This window comes from Topomyia yanbarensis, chromosome 1, assembly GCF_030247195.1.
Source record: "Topomyia yanbarensis strain Yona2022 chromosome 1, ASM3024719v1, whole genome shotgun sequence".
Lineage (NCBI taxonomy): Eukaryota > Metazoa > Arthropoda > Insecta > Diptera > Culicidae > Topomyia > Topomyia yanbarensis.
In genome coordinates, this window is record NC_080670.1 from 192,477,152 (window position 1) to 192,500,200 (window position 23,049).

Consider the following 23,049-nt stretch of genomic DNA (forward strand, 5'->3'; position numbering starts at 1 on the left):
GCCAATCTCGGGCACGGAATCAAAAGTCGTGAAGGTAGGTGAAACGAACCGATCGCCGTCAATATCCGCTTGGAGTGTACTACAATTGTACGCCGGCGAATACGTATACTTTCACGGTGTGGGAAGATGTGAGTGTAGGCTGGATGATGATAATGATCTTCGCTAAGCGATGAAAACTTACTTCACGCTGGACAGCATGGGAGTCATCGAACCAAACAAGTTGCTTCTCGCATAGGAAGATCAACGGGCTAAGTTATCGAATCCAGCTTGCTCTGAAGACACGATCACATTCGACTTCCAGACAGTGAAGCGATGGCTTTAAACCGTAGAAAATTTATCGAAAACCGTTTGAGTAATGATCCAGTACTAGCCGAAGATCTTGAGATCTTATCCAATAATATGTCACGAAGGGTTACGTAAGACAGCTTACTTCGGAAGAACTTCAAGAAAAGCGTGCGGGTATTTGGTACCCAAATGGCCCAAATAAGCCGGGCAAGCATGGTGTTTCTTTAAACTCAGTCCTCCTGAAAAGTCCAGGTCAGCTAACATCGTTGTTGTCGGCGCTGATCCGTTTCCGTGAGTTCCGAGTGGCAGTATGCGGGGACGTCAGGGAGATGTTTCACCAAGTGCGGATGAGAGACGAAGACCAACATTGCCAGCGCTTCTTCTAAGAAGGTACCAACGAGTCGAAGCCCAGTATTTACGTCGTTCCGGTGCTGACCTTCGGCGCGTGTTGTTCACCGAGCACTGTACAACACGTCAAGAACCTGAACGCAAGACGATTCGAGCAGGACTATAAAGAGGCGGTCGATGCAATCATCAAGCAACACTACGTTGATGATATGCTCGTTGGCATTGGTACAGAGGAAAACGCAGTGAAGCACGCACAGAAAGTCAAAAAGATTCACGAACCAGCTGGGTTTAAAATTCGAGACTGGATATCAAACTCCGCTACGGTCATAGTAAACTTGAAACAGACAATGCTTGAAGAGAAGAACCTAAACATCGATGACGAAGCTACTACAGAAAAAGTGGTCGGAATGTGGCGGAATACGACGACAGACCGATTCACTTTCAAAATATTTTCCCGTTAGGATGAAAATCTGCTCTCCGGCGGTCGCGGCCGACCAATCAACGCGAAGTTCCCCGCACATCCATTGCGCTTGATTTTGAAGGTTCTTCTGCCTCAAATATGGAGAACATTAGTAGGCTAGAATACTCCCATAGAGAACACGCAGTTCGAGAAATGGTTGACGTGGCTGGCCGTTTTTTCGGAAGGTACGAACTATGTAAGTAACGAGATGATACCGAACGTCAACGACCGTTAAGGCGAAGGTGGAAATGCACACATTTGTTGAGGCGAGTGAGAACGGTATCGCGGTGGTCGTCTATCTTGGATTTCGCGAAAGGCTCACGATTGAGAGTTAGTTGGTAGGAGCGAAAACGAGAGTAGCGCAATTGAAATTTCTGTCCATCCCGAAGTCTCTGGGCTGCAAGCGGTTTTACCCGGGAGCCAATTGACGGATACGATAATGGCATCACTGTTCATCACGGTTAGCGAGCGATACTTCAGGACAGATTCCAAGGACGTGTTATGCCGGCTCGTCAGTGAAATTTTAAAGTCGACGGAAGCTGCCGAGTGGCGTTGAGTTCCGACGAACCAGTACGATGTCGATGGAGGGACGCAGTGAACGCTTGTTCCCAATCTATCGCCTGGCTCCGAATCCTAGCTTCGAGAAACTGACAATAAACCGACATATCCATATCTACTTATTTATTCCAGAATTATGGATCCTGTTATAAGGTCGACAACTTGCAGCACTCTACGAGACAATAAATCGTGTCTTTGGACCGCTGGTTCAACAAGAGCTAGTTAAAGTCGGTGACTACCTGTTCCGCCAAGCGCAGCCGGCGGTCTATATCGATGAGATCAACCGCGCTAGTCGCAAATCACTCTGCGAGAGATGAGTGGACGAAGATGATTGTGAACAAACCATTGTTCCATTGCTTCTTCCTAGACGCGAATGGAGTTGCTCGTGTCCGTGGTTGAACAAAGGCTGTATATTTGACGAACGCGATTTTGTTGAACCCGTTATTCTCCCTCGTAATCTTCGCATCAAACAGCTGATCATTGCCGACATTCACGAACGTTTCAAACCATTCCACAATAATCATCGTTGTAGTTCTACAACGCTACCGTATTCCTTGTTTGAAAGCCATCTACCACGCGATCCGGATAGAGCACCAGTGGTGCAAAAACGATCGAGGAAAACCGCAGCCTCCAACGATGGCTGGCCGCTTTCAGCTGGTAGGTTCACCTACATGGGGGCGAATTATGTCGGCTCGATTCTGGTTTTGCTTGGACGATTGATTAGGAGGGGAGTACTGGCAGTCATCTATAGCGATCTCGGAACTAGCATCAAAGCTACAAGCAAGGTGATCAAGCAGACGATCGAGCAGCTCGGTTTCGGAAAACTTCCCTGAAGATCGATGAATCACCTGTGCCAGCACCTAACCTTTTTCTGTAAGGAACAATAAACGATCTGAGGTCGTGGGTTCACTTCGATGACAGTCTGGAAGTAGTGGATCCGTGACATGATCACACGCAGAACCAACGAGCGGCCTGCAGTATCTTTAGCTGCTCTCGACGTATGCACCGTAGACAATACGCTGACGGATAACCCATCGCGCATTCTGCAGGGGAGAGTTGACTACGCCCCATCATCAACCACACATGATTCGGTACACTCGATTTCGATGTTGCTGCGTTAGTTCATGCCCCACCCAACCCGTTCAGGGGATCGGCAGCAGTAGAAAGGGCATATACATAAACGAAGCGAAGATAGTTTGGTAAACAAATCTGATATACTAGCGCGAGTCCAACAAAATTATTAAGATCATCTTATACTATTCAAATTCCTACTGTTTTAATTAGAGCTTAACCTAGTAGACTTAAAACTAGTAAGTTTGAGCTTAGAAATGGGATACAAAGTGAGGTGTTAGTGGTTGGTGTACTCATCTCTTCTATTTTGGATAATCTGCTATTAGTTCGTGTTATGCCGACTACAAGCACAGAGAACTGACATACAAGTAAAGTTTTCAACATGTGAAAGAAATAAAACTGTCCTTTTGAATTTCCACTAGGAAGTAGCAACTTGCGATTAGCCGGCGCTACGATCGGCAAGCAAACGCTATAAGGGCATTGCGTGCAATCTTGGACACAATGGTGGTCCATCAATGCGAACCTGTATGCGATGGTCATCTTCAACGTATTTTCATTTAAATGTTTACAAAGGTTTTTCAGAAAAAAATTTGTTCTAGCTGTGTTAGAAGCGATTGAAACATTGAAATTATTGAACTTAAGTCTAAATCTTTATCTATTGTAGGAATTTCATAATTAGAATACGACCACAGAATAAATTATTTCGTATGGATTCAGTCTCGTATCCGTAACAAGTATCCTTTAGAAACAGCTTAAATAATTTCTGTGCACGATTTATCAATTTTTTCGTCACTCTCACCGCGTGTCAGGAAAGGCTTTTCCGCACCATATGCTTCACCAAGAAGGCGTGCCCCCCTTTCCATCTGGCTGGAGCCGCCTATGTTCATAGTGTATCAGGATTTATTATATTCAGCATTGACCATATACACCGTAGGAACTAACTTCCAATATCAATTTTAATTAATTTGAAAACAACATTATTCATAGTTTTCACACCAACATGTCACATCAAACCCCACAATTATTCCTCAATGAATCATTCGATCCTAACCTTGTTTGCACGGCGCTAGGAACCTGCCAATTTAGTCATTAAAGTGTCACACCAATCAGAACGAACGGACTGGAAGATGACTGCTTGCCTCCATGTACCATCAGGAATGCAAATTACCGATCTGGTACGACGAAACCTGCCCGAGGGCTAAAAAAGAGGAACTAAGCAAAACTACACCTCCCTTAAGCTATCATCATTTTATCATTTGCCATCAGCGCTCACATTTGATCGAACTTATGAGACGCTATGAGTCGGGCTTTTGGATCAACGGGGGGCTAAATCAGCGCCCATCCGAGATGCACATCTCGTCGGCGGCATTCTATAGCTAGCGCAAAGTGCGGGGCCCCGCGCTTATCGATTTTCTAGGATCGTTCACACGCCGCGCGAAAGCCGCCTCCATCGTCGTCGTCGGCCGGCCGTAGTTTGCATATTTGATACGGCGGACGTCGTTTGAAAAGTTGCTACTCTCTGGCTGGCCGGCTACCTGACCGCGGTGCAAGGTGTCGCGGAGATAATTATCGGTCATCGGAGCGGAGCGGTGCGGTATATGTACGGAATTATTAATTAGACTGGGACACGCACGCACCACCCTTTGATGTGTTCTAGATACTGCCTGGGCAGAGAAAAAATCTTGAACTGATTTTAATTAATTCCTGGATCTGAGAGCCGTTGGTACAATTAATGATGATTATCTAGCTGTTTTCGATATATCAAGTAAATGCGTCAAGGGAATTCGGTGAAGAATGTATGTTATACACGCACATACGTTTTATATAAGAAGTGACAAAAGAAATAGACAAACACCAATTTCAGATACTGTGCTTGTAAAAAACAGCTCACTGACAGGATAATGACAGAATACAAAAATAGCAAAAACTTCATGATCCTGACCTGGTCGTATATCTGACAACAAATTATTCTCCAGTAAGGAGAAATTTGAATACAATCGTAAATAAAATTAAAATTATAAATAAAATTTGCATTTTGACTTCGTCTCATCAGAATTCGACACTAACTTGGTGCCAGAACTAAGCTAGCACTGGATTGACGGTAGCCCCAAATATAAAAACACACTTTGTGTTCCTAAGCAAAGCCCTAGTGAAGCGTGATGTCCCGCAAGAAAGACCCGATTAATCTGATGATTCTCACCTGTTCTAGTCATATTTTCAAATCATCGGAAAACAGCTTCCCACCACGCATTAGAACGAAGACCACATCATTCACGAACAACAAAAATAGTAGTGGGCCTAGCGTACTACCTCAGGGAACTGCACGCAGCCATCTTTTGTCAGCTGGAATGTAAATAGTTGCAATGAAATAGCTACTTGTAGAACTAGTGGCCTTTGTACAAACAGCCTTAATACTTGAACAACTATTTACCCGGCAGGAGGCAAGTGCGGTGGATACAGTAATCAACACTCCTCCGTCGCGACCATGAATGCTGTTATCAATTTCGAATTTTAAACTTCTAATATCATAGAATTCGATATACGAAGTTTAACCTCTGTCCCATCCCAAAGGACCAAAGGATCGACATTAACCTTCTTAAAAAAAAGTCACTCCCAACGATTTTTTATATCCCCTTCAAACTGAAACGGTCGCTACGGTTGTCTTCGTTTCTTCCTCCTTTAAGATTGAAAACAATTCGTTATTGAATTATTCATTAAATGAATAATTTAATTGCCGTCTATATTTGAAACACCTTCAAACCCAACTCTGCACAGTAGGCCTGGCCGTTTTAACCCTTAAATGCCCAATGTTGTTTTAAAACAACATTGTGAATAGCATCTCAAAATTATAATAGTGACGTATTAAAACTGTGAGACAATTTTCAGAAAATTTGACAAAAATTGCTTTGCGCCTTTAAGGATTAATATTTGCGACATATGAAAATATGCTTTAAATATTAATATTGACAAGAAAAACACTACAGAATAATAGCAGTGTTTTCCAGGATGCTTTTCAATACTGACTGTGTAAGGGTTAGAATAGAATAGAAATTAAACTTCTAATATCATAGAATTCGATATTCGAAGTTTAAAATTTCCGATTCCAAATTTCGAATTCGAAACTTAGAATTTTTAATTCCGAATTTCGTCGTTCCAACTTATGAAGCTCGAAATTCGAATTTAAAAATCCAAATTCCGAAATTAAATTCCAATTTTTAACCATCAAGTTCCGAATGCCGACTTTTGAATTTCGAATACCGAATGTTGAAATTCGAAATAAGAAACTTCAAATTTCGACTTCCAAATTCCGAATTTCGAATTACAAATTTCAGACTTGTTTTCAAATTTTCGAAATTCAAATTTCGGAATTACGAATTTCGAATACCGATTCATATACTTATTTCGATTTCTGAATCTTTCACTTCGAAAGTCAAATTTAAAATTACAAGTTTTGAACTTCGAGGTCAGAATTTTGATTTTTGAATTATGTTTTACAAATTCCGAATTTCGAAACGTATTTTGAATTCCAAATATTAAAATCCGAATTTTGGTTTTCGAATTCAGAATTTCGATTTTTGAATTCTTAAATGCGAATTTAAAATTTCGAATTTCTAATTCCAAACTTTGAACTGCAAATTTCTAAATTTTGAGCTTTGAATTCCGTAAAGCAAATCTTGAATTCCTTATTTCGAATTTGAAATTAATTTCGAATTCCAACATTCACTAATTTCAAATTTTGTATTCCGAATTTTGAACATCAAACTTCGAATTTCTTGTGCCAAGTTTTAAATTTCGAATTATAAATTCCGAATTCCGGAATCCGAATACTTATTCCGAATTTTATATTTCGATTTTCGACTTTTGAATTTCGATTTCCAAATTACGAATTTGAAATTTTCAAAATCCTTTTGAATTCCGAATTCCAAATTTCTAATTACAAGTTTCTATTTCCGAAAACCGTATTACAAATTTCGAAATCCAAATTTCGGATTCCGAATTCCTATCGCTTATTTTAGGATTACGAATTTGGAGTCGCTAATTTCGAATTCTAAATTTTGAGTTCCGCATCTCGAATTCCGAATTTTAAATACCAAATTTCGAATCACAAAATTCGAACTTCCTATTTGAAATTCTATATGTCTAGTTCGAATTTAGGAGTTTTAAGTTCGAAATCCGAATTGAATTTCGAATTTTTAATTTCGAATGCCGAGTTTTGAATTCCTAATGCTGAATTTCGAATCCCAAAATTCGAACATCGGTTTCCAACTTTCGGAATTCCGAACACTGAATTCATAATTTCGCATATTGAATTTCGAATGCCGATTCAGATTTTGATTCCAAATCTCGATTTCCAAATTTCGCATTGCGAAAGTCAAATTTCAAATTCCGAATTTGAATATTTTCAAGTAACAAGACTCAATGCTGAGCTAATGCAATTTATTAAAAAATGTAAACAGACAATACATGCCAATTGGGAAACAAAAATTTTAATTTCCTTATTCTGAATTTTTAATTTGGATATTCGAATTTTGTATTCCGAAGTTCGCATTTGAATCTTTGAATTTGCGGATTGCGAATTTCGAAACGAATTTCGAATTCCAAAAATCAAATTCCGATTTTCGAATGTCGATTGCCGAACTTTGAAATCCGATTTTTAAATTCCGAATGTTTTAATTCCAAATTTTGAATCACGAGTTACAAATTTCGAATTCCAAATTTCGAATTCCAAATTTCGAATTCCAAATTTCGAATTTGAAATTGATTTCGGATTTTGGAATTCGAATTACGAAATACCGAAATTCGGATTTAAAATTTTGTGTTTCGAATTTCGAAGTTCTAAACTACGCATTTCGAACTTCGAAATTCCAAATTTTGAATTTCAAATTCCGAATCTTGAACTTTGTACTTTGAATTCCAAATTTATTATTCCATATTTTTAACTCTGAACTCCGATTCCGCATTCTCCTAACAAATCTCGATTTTAGAATTCCGAAATACGAATTCCGAAATTCGACCTTCAAATTTTGTATTTCGATTTCCGAATTTCACAATCCGTATCCAGATTCCGGTTTTTAAATTTCGATTCGCGACTTCTGAATTTCGAATTCCGAATTTGGAATTAAGAAATCCAAATTTCTAATAACGAGGTATAAATTTTGGTTTCTTCATTCATTAGGAATGATTAGCTGATTTTCGAACTACGAATTGCTAAATTTGAATCACAAATTTCAAGTTTCATGTTTCGAATTCCGAATCTTGAACTACGAATTACGAATTTTTAATTTCGAGTTCCGCATACCGAATGTTGAATTTCGAATTCAGAAATTTCGAAACCCGAATTTCGAGTTTCGATATTCGAATTACAAATTTCAAACTTGTTTTTTGAAATTTCGAAATGCAAATTTCGGAACTACGAATTTCGAATACCGAAGCAGACACCTATTCCGAATTTGGATTTTTAAATAGTTCATCTCGAAAGTCAAATTTAAAATTTCGAAGTTCAAATTTGGAATTCCGAAGTCCGATTTTTTTTTTTTTCGACTTACGGCTTACGAATTTTCAATCGAATTGTGAATACCAAATATTTAATTTAGATTTTCAAATTCTGAATTTCGGCTTTCGAAGTCTGAATTTTGGCTTTCGAATTCTGAATTTCGAATTCAAATATTCGAATTTTAAATTTTGCATTCCGAATTTCGCAACTACGAATTCCGAATTTGGAATTTCGAATTTGGAATTTCGAATTCCTAATGTCAAGTTTTAAATTTTCAATAATGAAATCGACTTTTTAATTCCGTATTCCGAATTTCAAAATGTGAATATTGATTTCGAATTTTATATTTCGATTTTTGAATTTCGAATTCTATGGAATTCCGAAATCCGAGCTTCAAATTCCAAATTCAAAACTTCTAATTACGAGTTATAAATTTCGATTTCCGAAATCCGTATATCAAATTTCGGATTCAGCATTCCTATCGCTTATTTTAGAATTACGAATTCGGAATTCCTAATCTCGAATTCTAAATTTCGAGTTCCGAATCTCGGATTTCGAACTTTGAATTTCAAAGCTTAAATTTAAAAATTCTGGTTCCGAATCCCACATAACAAATTTCGAATTCAAGTCTGATGTTTTGTGTTTCGGATTCTCCTCGTCAGTACCTAACAGCTGACTGGGCCGCTAAGTAGTAACCGATTCCGAATGCCGTTTTGAATTTAGCATTCCTAATGCTGAATTTCGAAAATTCAAGCATCAATTTCCCAATTTCGCATGCCGATTTTCGAATACCGATTCAGGTTTCGATTCCGTATTTCTCTTCCGAATCTGCATTTTCTGAATTTTGCATTGCGTAAGTCAAATTTCAAATTCCCAATTCCAAACTAATCTTGATTTTCGAATTACGAATTTCGAATCCCAAATTTGAATGTTGAGTTTCGTATTCTGAATATCGAATTCTGAATTTCGACTTTCGAATTCTGAAATCCGATTTATAAATTTCGAATAACGAGTTACAAATTTCGGATTCCGAATATTGAATTTCGAATTCCATATTTCATATCCCGAATTTCAAATTTCGAATTCGAATTTAATTTTGGATTTTGTACTTCGAATTCCAAATTCTGAAATCCGAATTTTGTATTTCGAATATCGAACTACTCTAAACTTCTAAACTGCGAATTTCAAAATTTAGAATGCTAATGCAAAATTTTGAATTCCGAATCTCGAACTTCGAATTTTGTATTTCGAATAACAAATTTCGATTTCTGAATTCCGATTCCGCATTCTTCTTCCGAATTGGATATTACGAATCCTGAAGTTCGTAAGTTCGTTCGAATTTAGTTTTCCGAATTTCATTTTCGAATTCTGATTTTGGAATTTCGAAATCCGAATTTTCAGTTCCGAAATCCAAATTCTAAGTACGGATTCCGAATGCTGAATACCTTCTGAATACCTAATGTTGATTTTCGAATTTCGAATTCTGATTTTTGAATCACGTATTGCGAATTTTCAACTCCGAATTTTGATTTCTAACCTTTCTAAAATTCAGATTACGGATTCCGAAGCCGGTATTCCGAATTTTGAATTTAATTTCGACTCCGACTGCCGACTATCGAATTTCAAATTCCAAAATTTAACCACCGATCCCCAAATTTCAAAATTCAAATTTTAGTATTTCGGATTTCTCATACTGGACTTCAAATTACGACTTCGATTTCATTTCCGAGTCCCTGTTCCGAATTTCGATTTCCGAATTTTGCATTCCGAAAGTCAAATTTCATATTCGCGAATCTGAATTTATCTCCTTCCAATTCAGCCCCTCTGCCCTTATTTGCTTTGAACGGGTTCAGAATCCGAGTAAAGATTGATCTCGTTTAAAAAGAGACCTCCTAACGATGGAACCGACCGATCTTGCTGTTACAATCGCTCGGTTGAAATCTTATCCAGCGACCTCGTCCGGTACTGTTGTGGATCTTCTGTTGGACTGGTGGTAAAAAATTAAATCATTCATCAATTTCACAGAAGCACTATTCGGCCATGACCGAAATCTCTCAGGTCCGGCCGGACCAGGTCGTGCAGTTCAATCTGAAGCAGGCCAATGGGATTGTTGCGAGATATTACTGCATATACGTTCCGTCTCGCGAAGTTGAGATAGATGGCGTAGTCACCGATTCGAGTTTGAATTGTGTAAGTATGGGAACGTCCTACGTTCACTTATACTACGTCCTCTTCGACATAAACGTGCTAGCCTACGCAACAGACAAACGCCCACGCGATAAAAATAACGCGCGCAATAACCTACAAACGGTCGAGTCTTTCACGATAATAAAAATCCGGCCGCAAATGCGATAATTCACGCATCCCTATGTGGTGATCTCCCGATGATTCTGTCAACGCGTTTACGAATTTATAAACGTAGTCTCAAACGCCAACATACAAACGCCCGCTCTCACAAAATCATGACTCTTACTTGTCCAGGAGCTGCCACTCTAAAATACGGAAATTATATACGTTAGACAACACATTCCATGGCACCATAACTAGGAGCTCTAGTGAAAACGGGGAGCATCCTTCATCTGAAGCGTACACTGAAAATTAAACATCAGAATGACGGCCCGTGGGAACATTCAAAAGCCCACGCGGATATGCTCACGACTATACGGTTATATGAACGAAATCAATCACGCGAAATTCTTCATATACTAGCATGCGCGGCATAAAAACACTCACGCGATCAAACACGTTAACTTAGAAACGGTTGTGTCCTTCGCGGTAATACAAATCTGTTCACACATACAATCGCGATAATTCGTGCACACCTACACCCGCGATCTCGCATACATAAAACGCCCGTTCCCACGTGATCATGAATCGGTCACGTCCGGAAGCTTTCAGTCTCGTTTAAAAAAAATAAACTCACATACACTAGAAGTCTCGGGGCGCCATAACCTGGTACTTTAGTGATATGGGGCAAACCACTCCCTTCTAGATGTGAACCAATCTGAACGTGCAAGCACATGGTAATATAAACGAATTTATACACACGAAGCTACAAACACGTGACAAACACATCGGATCAGACTTGTTAACATACAAACGCTTGATCTCTCCGCGATAATACAATATTGATCACAACCGCGAGCATGTAATTGCGATCATCCACGCAAACTAACACCCATGATCTCACAAACCAAAAACGCAGCGTCATCCTAGCAACCTATGGCAACCATGGCTTCAGTAGGAGCATTCTCAAAAATAAAATGGCCACACTGTTATAAATCGAATTTATACACGCGACATTCAGACACCCACGCAATCAAACGTGTTGGGGCGATATAATATCGGGTGTTTGAGTTTTCATCTATTCAGCAGAAGTGTCGCTTAGGTCGGAAACTAGCTCTTTGGGATTTTTGTTTTTCGTTTTTAAAACTTTTTTTAGGTAAATAAAACAGGAAAAAAGAACTTTTTTTTTGTTTAAATGTGTATAATTTTGCGAAATATGTATTTTTCCCAAAAGGCCAATAGAACAACAATTATAGAATTATTTATTTATTTATTTACTTTGTCTTTGGCGAATTTTACCATACAGACTGTTACTTAAATTAATTTAACATATACAATAACAATATATAACAAAACGAGTAGTATCGCATTTTTTAAATTTCAACCTTTCCAAACAGAGAAAGCTTGCCCCAAATTCAGGTGCATTTTTTTGCGAAGTCATTTTTACAGGCATTTCAAGGTCAAGATTGTACACAAATAAATACTTTATGTTTCAAAATTGTAAGTAGAAGAGTTGAGTAACAAAATAAAAAAAAAACCGCAATAAAATATCTTGAGTTGTCCATCCTGGGAAAAACGCTCGAAATTCGTATTTACAACTAGAAGATCCACTTAACATACAAACGCTCAAGCCCTTCACAATCACCCACGATATCAAAAACACCCCTGTGATTAAGTGAACGTTTTAACACTTATTATAAATTTATAAAAGCGGTCTCAAGCGCAAACATAAACGCTCGGTGTCCACGCGGTCATGCAATTTTCACGTCCGCAGATCTGAACCATGAAATTTTCCGTCTCGTCTGGAATTATAGTGAGTGGTTCTGACAGGCAGTTTTTTCGAGAACCAAACTCTACAGCTCCAGTTGGATCACTCAAAAAAAAGTTTCCAAATGAAAACGAATTTCCGGGCCATTCGATTAGCCTAGTTCGACTTAAACTGCTTTTCACGGTCAACAGTCTTGTTTTTTTTTGGTTTTACGCTTAACGATCGCTCAATATTGCTCATTTCGGCGGTGTTCTGGCGTGCTGGGAGGTTTACGGTGTGCCACCAACAACGCACTATTTGCACGTTGTTGGTGGCACACCGTAATGGCAGGATGTCATAATCGGCCAAAATAGCACGGAACAATTACGTCACTTGAGAAAAGGCAGCAGAAGTTTTTCCAAGTGCTCGTTTCGGTAAATTTTTGGGTCGTCAAATGGTGTGTGATTAACGTTCTCACAAGTCTCCTATTTCATGCCTCCACGCGAGTCTAATTCCATTGATGACATTTGGTCCTTAGACAAGTCTTCTGCCGATAGTAGTAGAATGACAGGGTGCGAATTTCAAGTTCCTTTTTTGCTAACTAACCCCCAAATTAGGTTAGCAACACCTTGTAGTTCCCTTCAATGGTCGTTATTATCGCTCGTAAACGCGTATTTTACAAGCAATCCTATATGAAGAATAGAATTTTTTTCCTTGATTTATAACATTTGGCGCTATCTTAACTATTTGTCTATATTACGTATAATGACTTGGTGGTTTTCAACCCAATAAAAATATCGCAGAGAAGAAATAACAAATTCTGTTTGAAAACTCTTACAATAGTGATCCGGTCAATTACGCAGAGAAGATTAGCTTTTCTAGGCAATACTCCCACAGTCGTCTGTTTGGAGTTCAAATGGCCTTTGTTCAGAGAACAGAGGATACTCTCGGTAGCCGGCTACCCAGAGTTTAAACAAAGCTCAACAACTAAACAAGATCATTTCTTTTTTGAGTAATCGTATGCTCAAAAACTAACTGAACAACTACATAATAAACTATACTTTGCAGGTCACATCGATTGCTTATACCGATTAGACCCTTCCAAACCACCAACTCCGCGACACCTATGAAATAGTCTGATAAATCATCATCCTTCCGTTAAGAAGAAGAAGCATCAACCCTTCCCGTTTACATTATCTTTGATCCTTTCCCTGTGAACGATGGAAATAGGGGCGACCGGCCATTGTGGCTATCATGCTGTTGAGCTTTCAATGTAGGTAGGATTGGAATGAATTTCTACTTACCATTTCCTAAACAACTCTTATTAGAGAAATCAGCAGTCAAACACGTAGAAGTAAGTGTGCAATCCACCAAAACCATCGCCACAATGCAACGCAACAATATGACCAGTTAAGACCTGACACCTCAGGAGTTGAATATGCACGAGAAATACGCATTGTTTGGACTGAGTGGGACGATTACTGATGTTTCATGTGCGAAAGTGCCATTCGGCAAATCGAAGATCTATTGATTAAATGGGACCCTCGAAACCCCGGAAATTTCAATCTCGATTTGCGCGGGTACGGGCTGCACCTATAGTATTTTACTGAGTTGACCAATTTTGATTCATTCGGATATATTGTTGGCTTGTTGGTTTAGGTTCAGTTTACTAATGAACCGCTGAGATTTGTGATTGAAAGGAACCATATTATAAATTTATTGGAAAGTAAAGATCAGCTGCGAGAGAACCATGCGACTGAATATATAGTATCGGTCAGCTTAGCCGAGGAATACGCCCCAAAACTAGACGAACGAATTGAAAAACGACCAACTAGGAATAATACGTCCAGGACCATGAGGCGGTAAAAACAACAGTCGCTGAAATGTTTGGTATTCACATAGCCAGAGAGCGACAGACGAAATAACAAACAAAAAACAGGCTAGGAACCGGATGCTTGTAGCGGCTACACGTCAGAATGGTGAGCTGACGAAAACCCAAAAAAAAAACAACGAAAAGAGAGCTAGGTAAAATGCGAAAGACAATTTCTGAAAGAAAAACCAAACCAAAAAATGGATGGAGTGAAACCATTAATAAATGAAAAAGGATGTCTGATACTAAACAGGAAAAATAATCTAATGTGTTCACCGACGATTAGACCACCCTTTCCTATATTTATTAAAATATTCGACGTCAGTTTCAAAGTCACCTAAGAGCCCAATAAAACATTCACTGCAAAATTAAAACGATTCGTTCAAAATCCATCCGTATATAACGTCTTCGCATTAGTTCTACCTGAAGGCGCCAAAGTCGGTGGAGCGTCCAATTTATATCTTCCGGCATCGAACCATTCTTTCTACGCACCAGTCACCGATGGTAGATAACGAGAATAAGAAATAAAAAAGCGATAGTTTTAACTCACCTTAGTAAAATAGTCAGCTGAAGGTCATGACTAAGCCGATCGAGTGCCGCCGTACCTTCCACCCGAATCGAATTGATTTTATCCCGCAAATTACGGGAACAAGCCGCTGCTCCGTGGCGCTCCCGTAGGATCTCCAAAATGTTCGGTTGCCGTAGAAATGCCACAACCTGCATAAAATGGAAACGAATAAACTGCAATATCCATTGGAAACAATTACAATCAAACCTTATCATTATAGGCCACCGGAATTTCCGGCGATCCGATGCTCAATCTCGGCAGTGCCGGAGGTCGCGGCGGTGGAATCGGTGCAACATCTACGGGAACTACCGGGGGACCTCCACCACCGGAAATCAGCTGCTCAGGTCTGTGACGAGCTCGGGGACAATCGGTAGGAACTCTCGGATCCATAAAGGACGTTTTCCGATTGGAATGATCGATAAAAAACTGCTTCCCACTTTGATCGACCTTCGTTTCCCATCCCGGAGGCAGTTCCTTATCCGGTGAAGCGAAACAATTAACCAACGCTACCAGATCGCGATTGTGCTGATAGCGACCGAAACAGGCGGGATCCCGACGAACTCGAGAAACCATGTGTTTCAGTGCTGCGTTGCGATTGTACAGTTGGATAGCGTCGGTGTTAGTGTGTAGCATGGAGTAAAAGTCCGCCCGGCAGATCATCAACAGCGCCGGATGTGTAGATCGATCCAATTGAAGATTCTCGATTTGAGCTGTATTCATAGCAACTGCGACCGCGGAGGAGGAACTCTGCCGTGGATTAATCCCTTCAAAACCAAAACGCGGAGGGCTGCGATCCCGTCGATCATATATCGTTCGGCGAATTGATTGATACCTCCGGTCAAGCTGTTGTCGATGTTGATCCGGTCCGGACATTCCAGAATGTGCCCCAGGACGTTGCCAGGAAGTTGTTCGAGTCCCGTGATCAATATAAAATATCCGACCATGACTATCCATGCGTGCTTCCCAGGCCGGCGGTAGAGGTTCTTCCGGTTCAGTCAAAGTTCCCCGTGCACGCTCCGGAATGGACGGTAGTCGGGTGCTAGTCAAGTGGCTACCACCACCACCACCTTGAGAATCCGTTTCTGTTTCTTCCTCACGACCCTCCCCGACCCGCATCTGATCAACTCGATTCCCCGTGACAGCAACCAGTTCGTTGTATCTCGTCTCCGGTGATATCACAATTTCCGGCGAAAAAACTCGTGGCCGTAGATCCGGTGGTCCAAAATTATCGGCAAGAACCCGCAAACGGCGAGCGTGATGCGTTGGCGTGGGTGGACAGATCAGATCACTGCGTCCGCAGTAACCGACTCTGGTTAGGGGACGAGGCTGTGGTCGTACCGGCTTCGGATGCATTATAATTGTTGGCGAGCAACGATCCGGGGAGTGTTCGAGAGGGGAACCTGATCGCGTGGATGATCCGGAAGGGGGACTTCTGGCACACGGCGATAAACATTGAACGGGGAAGATTATGTGGCTGCCTTTCATTGAATCTACGACGAGTAGTTCACCTGAGTTGACCAATCCGCTGCTCGTATTCTTCGTTCTACTATTAGATAAGATTCTCACTAACGGTCGATGAGGTTTAACGGTACGAAGCTCGTTCGTCGCTTCCACAATCTCACTTGAACTGGAAGGTTGCGGTTCTTCTGGAAAACAGAAATCGGTCCGCACAACTTTTCTAAGCGGGACATTTGCGGGATCAGGTTTCGTTGCGTCGATGACTACCGCATTATCCGGACTGACATTTCTTTCCATTCTTCCCAGTCGAAGTGGCGTATGTTCAGACAAACTTCCATCAGTCTCAGGTGTAGCCAAAGGAGCACTTTCAATAATTCCCTCCAGTGGTTGCTTTGCAACTCGAGAAACTTTTTCATGCCGTAATTGTTTAGGATTTTGTTCGAAAAACTCCCCAGGAGCAAAATCCATCCCAGCAGCTCCACTTTCCGGTCCGGAAACGTAACACTGCTCATCCGTGTCAATTATATCGAACGAAAACTCCTCAGATCCTTGCTGTTGCAGCTGAGATTGCTGTTTGCGTTGTTGCTTCGAAGGCCACGATCGCTCGAGCGGCTTGTGCACCTGAATGGTTGGACTAGTAACCTTCTGATTTAATTTATCGCTCTCTCCTGTTCTCTGATGGTCCCCCGGGCTAACACCGGTCGACGACCAAATTTGAAGATACTCCTGCGAGGGTGAAGATTTAAGTGAACCATTCGAACGAACTTTTTTCTTTGTCCCATTCAAGACCGGTTCTTCGAGCGATGTCGATGCGACCTTCGCCTTTCGGCGAACCCCGGAACATGGTGCCGATGAGTTGGATGAACCGCAGGAGTCACCGTGATGACCACCACCGGCATTCGAAGTTGGTGTTGTAGCCGGACAGCAAATCGGCGAAGGCCTATTGGATAGGTCTCGATCACGGGCTGGAGAAGGATCGCCGTCTAAAATTGTTAAATTATAAGAACAATCAAGGTTTACCAGATAGAAGCAAGACGTTACCGATAAAATTGATTCTAGCTGCTTCCGGAAGCTCACATTCCGCCAGTTGAGATTTTTGCTCTCGCTCCTGTTTTGCTAGGGTTTCGAAGATAGTCAGATCCAAACATTCCTCATACGGGGTAGGTGGGAAATCGTCCTGATTTTTCAATTCAATCGGTTCGTCTTCTTCGATGTCTTTCGGGATCTGGCTACTGACCTCTGGCGAGTTGCCTACGGCACCTTCAAGCTCTTCTGTTTCGTCCAGTTGTACGTGCCTGCAGGTGATAACGAAATTGTCAAAAAAAATTATTTTAAAATGAGATATTTCTTACGGTGTTTCATCCTGTGCTGAGGAACTTTTCTCCGATTCACCAACAGAAGCACTCATTTCTGCCATCAAATCGATTTCCAGCTACTTATAACCAGAGCAGTGTCAGCAGGAATGCGGCTTTAAAACGTACGGCATGTTCAGAGTTCATGTTCGATTTTTTTGCACTCGGACAATGGCGACGCTCTGTCTGGACCAGGCAGTTCTAGGCACGACGTCTTCTCCCACCACACACCGGGGGCATTGTTCGACCTTCACCGAAAATAATTCTGTCGCATTATCCGCTGTAGTGGAAAAGTAATCGATGCAGAAGCAATTAAAATACATTTTTCCTCGTTAACCATCGACTACAGAAAATATTTTCCAATCACTGTTCCGCTTCCTTCTATCTCAATCGATTGAGTGAGAATTTGATCCACAGACACTAATCGGTACAAATATTCGGTAAAATTGCACCTAACAGCCGCCCATTAATCAGCACATTTTCCGTCATTCCCGGTCGCGGAACGTCGCGAACAATGAAAATTCTATCCGACTCCAGTGAAAATCCAGCTGGCGACGACGACAACGACGACGAAAAAAGTGAAAAACGAGAAAACTTGCAATCTGACAGTGAAGCTGTCAAAAAGTGACGGGTAGCGTTGATGCAACCAACACAAACGACGACTAGGCCGAAGTTACACACACGGCTTGCTACGAAGCACGTGGTGCTCGTGTATATAGGAACGTAAATAAACCGGTGTCAACAAAAACGCAAACAGCTAATAGTTCCAACAACGAGATGTGGACTGATATGTTTAGTCTAATAAGACTTGCAATGTGGCAAGAGCGGGTTCGACTTACAGCATGCAGCCCAGCCACACAGCACAAGTGTGTGTATTGACTAAATTACTTGCACACGCTGATTGTGATTCTAGATGGCGCCAGCTGGTTACCTCAAAGTACACTTCTTCAACGAAGATGTCACTGTACAGCATGTAAAATCGAAGACAACATATCAAGAAGAGTGGCAACCGTGTTAAAAATGTGGAGACAGTAACAACAGAAAAAGTAGAAAAAGGTGATACAGCGAAGACCCGTTTTTATCAGCCCTTTGGTGTATTTTAGACTGATAAAAAATGAGGACATCGACAAAATCCTGACATTTTTCTTTTTCTTGTTAATAAATCGAAGCTGATCAAATATACTTCTCTATTCCCTGACATAGCCTCAATCCTTTCTGATTATTTAGTTTAAATTTACCTTAAGGGGGACTTCCAGTATAAAATATAAAAAAATGTAATTTGATTTTTGCCATATTTTTTGTATCTTTGAGATGAGAAAAATTTACTCGAGAAATGATTTACTCGAATTTGACTTGGCTCGTGCACTAGAGCCTCCCGCCCCCCTCGAAATTCAAAATTCGGACATTGGACTTCAAAATTCGAAATTTGGTATTCGAAATTCAAAACTCGATGTTCGGAATTCGAAATTAAAAATTCCGAATTAAGGGGAAGATTCGAATCTCATTTTTCGAAATGTGGAATTTAAATTTCGGTATTAAAAATTCGATTTTCGGAATTCGAAATTTGAAGTTGAACCTCGAGATTCGAAACAAGCAATTCGTTATCCGAAATTCAAAATTTCCAAATTCGGAAATCCGAATATGAAATTCAGGATTCGAAATTCGAAATTTGGAATCCGATTTTCCGATCTCGGAAATCCGGATTCAAAATTCGGTATTCCTAAAGCAAAACCATTCGAAATACACAATTCAGAATTCGAACTTCGGAACTCAAAATTAGAAATTCTGAATTCATAAGTCGACGTTCAAATTCGAAAACCGGAATTCAAAATTCGGACATCGGAATTCAATATTCGAAACTTGGTCTTTGCAATTTGAAATTCAAAACACGACATTCGGAATTCGAAATTAAAAATTTTGAAATTGGAATTTGAGCGTCGAGTTTTGAAATTCGAAATATGGAACAATAAATTCGGAAGTCGAAATTCAAAATTCAACATTTGAAACTCGAAATTCGGACCTCGGGATTCGAAATACGGAATTCGAAATTCGTTTTTCGAAAATCTAAATTCGCTATTCGAAATATCCGAATTCGAAGTTCGAGATTAAATTTCGAAAATCGTTATTCAATATTGGAACTTCGGCAATCGTAATTCAAACTTCACTTCAAACATCCAGATTCGGGATTCGAACTTCGAATTTTCGAGTTCAAGATTCGGAAGTCAAAGTTTGGAATTTGGAATTCGAAATTTAAGATTCGAAATTCAATTTTCGAAACGAGTAATTCAAATTTCGAATTTTGAATTCGCTATTTCGAAATTTGCGAACCGAAATTTGGAATTCGGAATTCAGAATAAGATATTCAGAATTCCAAATTCGGATGTCTAAATCAAGATTTAGATTAGATGGATTTCGAAATTTGAAACTCGAAATTCTGGATTCGAAACATGGAATCTGAAATTCGTTATTCTGAATTCTAAATTCAATATTCGGAATTCGAAATTTTCTAATTCGGAATTCAGAATTCGGGGGTCAAAATTCGAGCTTCGAAAATCGTAATTCGGAATTCAAAATTCACTTCGGATTTTCGGAACACGGAATTCGAACATCGAATTTTGAAATCCGAAATTCAAAATTTAATTTTCGAAATACGAAATTTAGAATTCGAATTTCAAAACTCAATTTCGGAATTCGAAATTTTTAAAATTCTGAGTCCGGAATTCAACATGCGAGATTTGAAATTCGTTGTTCGAAAATCGGAATTCGAAATTCAAATTTCGGAGTTTTCCGAATCCAGAATTGTAAATAATCGAGATTCGAAATTCACTTCAAAATTTGGAATTCGCAATATGAAGTTCGGAATTTGAAATTCACAATTCGGAGCTCGGATTTTGAGATTCGAAAAGCGTAAAGCGAAATTTGGAATAAGACATTCATAATTCGGAATTTGAAATTCGGAACCTTGCGCCCCAAAGTCACAATTTCGAAAGCCGAATTTGCAGTTCTCAATTTCCAACACTGAGTTCTGAATACGGAAGTCGGAGTTTGAAATTGAAATTCGAGTTTCGAAATTCATAATCCGGTTTTAGAAATTCGATATACAGAATTCGAAATTAAAAATTTTGATTTCGAGCTCGAAATTCGGAATTCGAAATTGGGAATCTGAAATTCGGATTTTGAATTCAAAATTCCGAAATTTGTATTACGTAGTTCGAAATTTCAAAAATCGAAATTTGGAAACCAAAATTCCGAAATCGAAATTCAAAATACGGAAATTTGAAATGCTATGCTCGGGTTCCAAAATTCGAAATTCTGAATGCGGAGTTTGGAATTCGGAATTCGAGTTCCGAAATTGGAAATTCGGAAATCGAATTAATTCGGAATTCGAAAATCCACAATCGGAATTCGAAAATCGGAATCTGGATTCAAAATTCGAAACTCATAATTCGACATTCTGCATTTAAAAATTCAAAATTCGGAAATCGAATTTCAAAATTTCGAATACTAAATTTGGAATCCGAAATTCCAAATTTGGAATACGACATTTGGAACTCGAGATTCGAAATTTTCAATTCAGAATCAAAAATTCGAATTGGAACCGGATTTCGAAAAGCGTTATTCGAAATTTTATTTGCGAAATCTGGAATTCGGAATTTCGATTTCAAAATCCGAATTTCGGGATTCGAAGCTCGATCGAAATTTCAAATTCGAATATCGAAATTCAGATTTCGAAAATCGGCATTCGAAATTCGAAAACAGAGATTCTGAATCGACATCGGAGCTAGGAATTTGAAATTCGAAATTCGCGACTTGCAATTCCAAATTTGAAAATCGAAATTTGAGGTTCTTAATTTGAAATCAGGAATTCGAAATGAAAAATTCGAAATTCAATCAAAAAACTGGAAGTCGGGATTCGAATGCCGGAATGCAGATTCTGGATTCGAAATTCGAAGTTCATAATTGGCAATTTGTAATTCGAGAATCGAAAAGTAAAGTTCGGTATTCGAAATATAAAATTCTGAATTTGAAATTCAATTTTAGAAGGTTGAAAACTCGGAAAAGGAATTCGAAATTCAAGATTCGAAGTTCGGAATTCACAATTTGAAATTCGGAGTATGGATTCAGAATCTGATATTCGCATTTCGAAAATCGAAATTTGAAAACCAGAATTTGAAATTTTACATGCAGAATATGAAAGTCGGAATTGGAATTTCTGAATTCGAAATGCGGAATTAAAACTTCCGATTTCGAAATTCCTAATTCAAAAATCGAAATTCAAAATTCGAAAATAAGACATGAAATTCGAAATTATAAATTTTAAATTTATATTTAAAGGTTCATGATTCTGAATACGCATTTCAAAATTCGGAAATCGAAATTAAAAATTCTGGGTTCGAAATTTGGAACTCGATATTCGAAATTTTGAATTCGAAATCCAAAATTCGAACTGGAATCAGATTTCGAAATGCGTTATTCGAAATTTTATTTGCGAAATCTGGAATTCGGAATTTCAATTTCAAAATTCGGATTTTCGGGATTCGAAGCTCGAAATCCGGATTCCGAAGTTCTAAATTTGAAATCCGGAATTCACAATTCGACAATCGAAATTTCAAATTCGAATATCGAAATTCAGATTTCGAAAATCAGCATTCGAAATTCGAAAACAGAGATTCTGAATCGACATCGGAGCTAGGAATTTGGAACTCGAAATTCTTAATTTCTAAATTTGAAATTCGGAATTCTAAATTCGCGACTTGTAATTCCAAATTTGAAAATCGAAATTTGAGGTTCTTAATTTGAAATCAGGAATTCGAAATGAAAAATTCGAAATTCAATCAAATTGTAAAATAAAAAAACTGGAAGTCGGGATTCGAATGCCGGAATGCAGATTCTGGATTCGAAATTCGAAGTTCATAATTCGCAATTTGTAATTCGAGAATCGAAAAGTAAAGTTCGGTATTCGAAATACAAAATTCGAAATTTGAAATTCAATTTCGGATAGTTCAAAATCGAAACTCGGAAAAGGAATTCGAAATTCAAAAAGTTCGGAATTCATAATTTGAAATTCGGAGTTTGGTTTTAGAATTTGATATTCGCATTTCGAAAATCAAAACTTGAAATCCGGAATTCAAAATTCAGCATACAGAATATGAAAGTCGGAAACGGCATACCTGAATTCGAAATGCGGAATTAAAACTTCCGATTTCAAAATTCCTAATTAAATCGAAATTCAAAATTCGAAAATAAGACTTCAAAATTCTGAATTTATATTTAAAAGTTCATGATTCTGAAAACGTATTTTAAAGTTCGGAAATCGAAATTAAAAATTCGGGATCCGGAATTTGAAATTTGGAACTCGAGATTTGAAATTTTGAATTCGAAATACAAAATTCGAATTTACTTCGGATTTCTAAATTCGTTATTCGAAATTTGGTTTGCGAAATTCAAAATTCGGGATTCGGAGTTCAAAATTCGGATTTCGAAATTCGAAATCAGGAATTCAGAATTCGAAATGCAAAATTCGGGATTCGAAACTTGGAAATCGAAATTTG

The 23,049-nt window shown here is 39.1% G+C and overlaps 2 protein-coding genes across 3 annotated transcripts in view; one reads left to right on the forward strand and one right to left on the reverse strand.

Annotated features, from left to right (window-relative positions):
• The window catches only part of LOC131685327 (E3 ubiquitin-protein ligase HECW2), a 109,428-nt gene extending 91,417 nt beyond the window's left edge, over positions 1-18,011 (reverse strand). The window contains exons 1-4 of the mRNA XM_058968980.1: positions 17,498-18,011; positions 17,187-17,440; positions 14,895-17,128; positions 14,670-14,836 (exon numbers count right to left, since the gene is read on the reverse strand). Of these exons, the coding sequence (XP_058824963.1) occupies positions 14,670-14,836; positions 14,895-17,128; positions 17,187-17,440; positions 17,498-17,562 (2,720 nt within the window). The 5' untranslated portion in view covers positions 17,563-18,011. The remainder of the gene's footprint in view (positions 1-14,669; positions 14,837-14,894; positions 17,129-17,186; positions 17,441-17,497) is intronic.
• LOC131685365 (monocarboxylate transporter 12-like) overlaps positions 1-23,049 on the forward strand; it is a 420,355-nt gene that overhangs the window by 157,738 nt on the left and 239,568 nt on the right. The gene's annotated exons all lie outside the window — the stretch shown is intronic.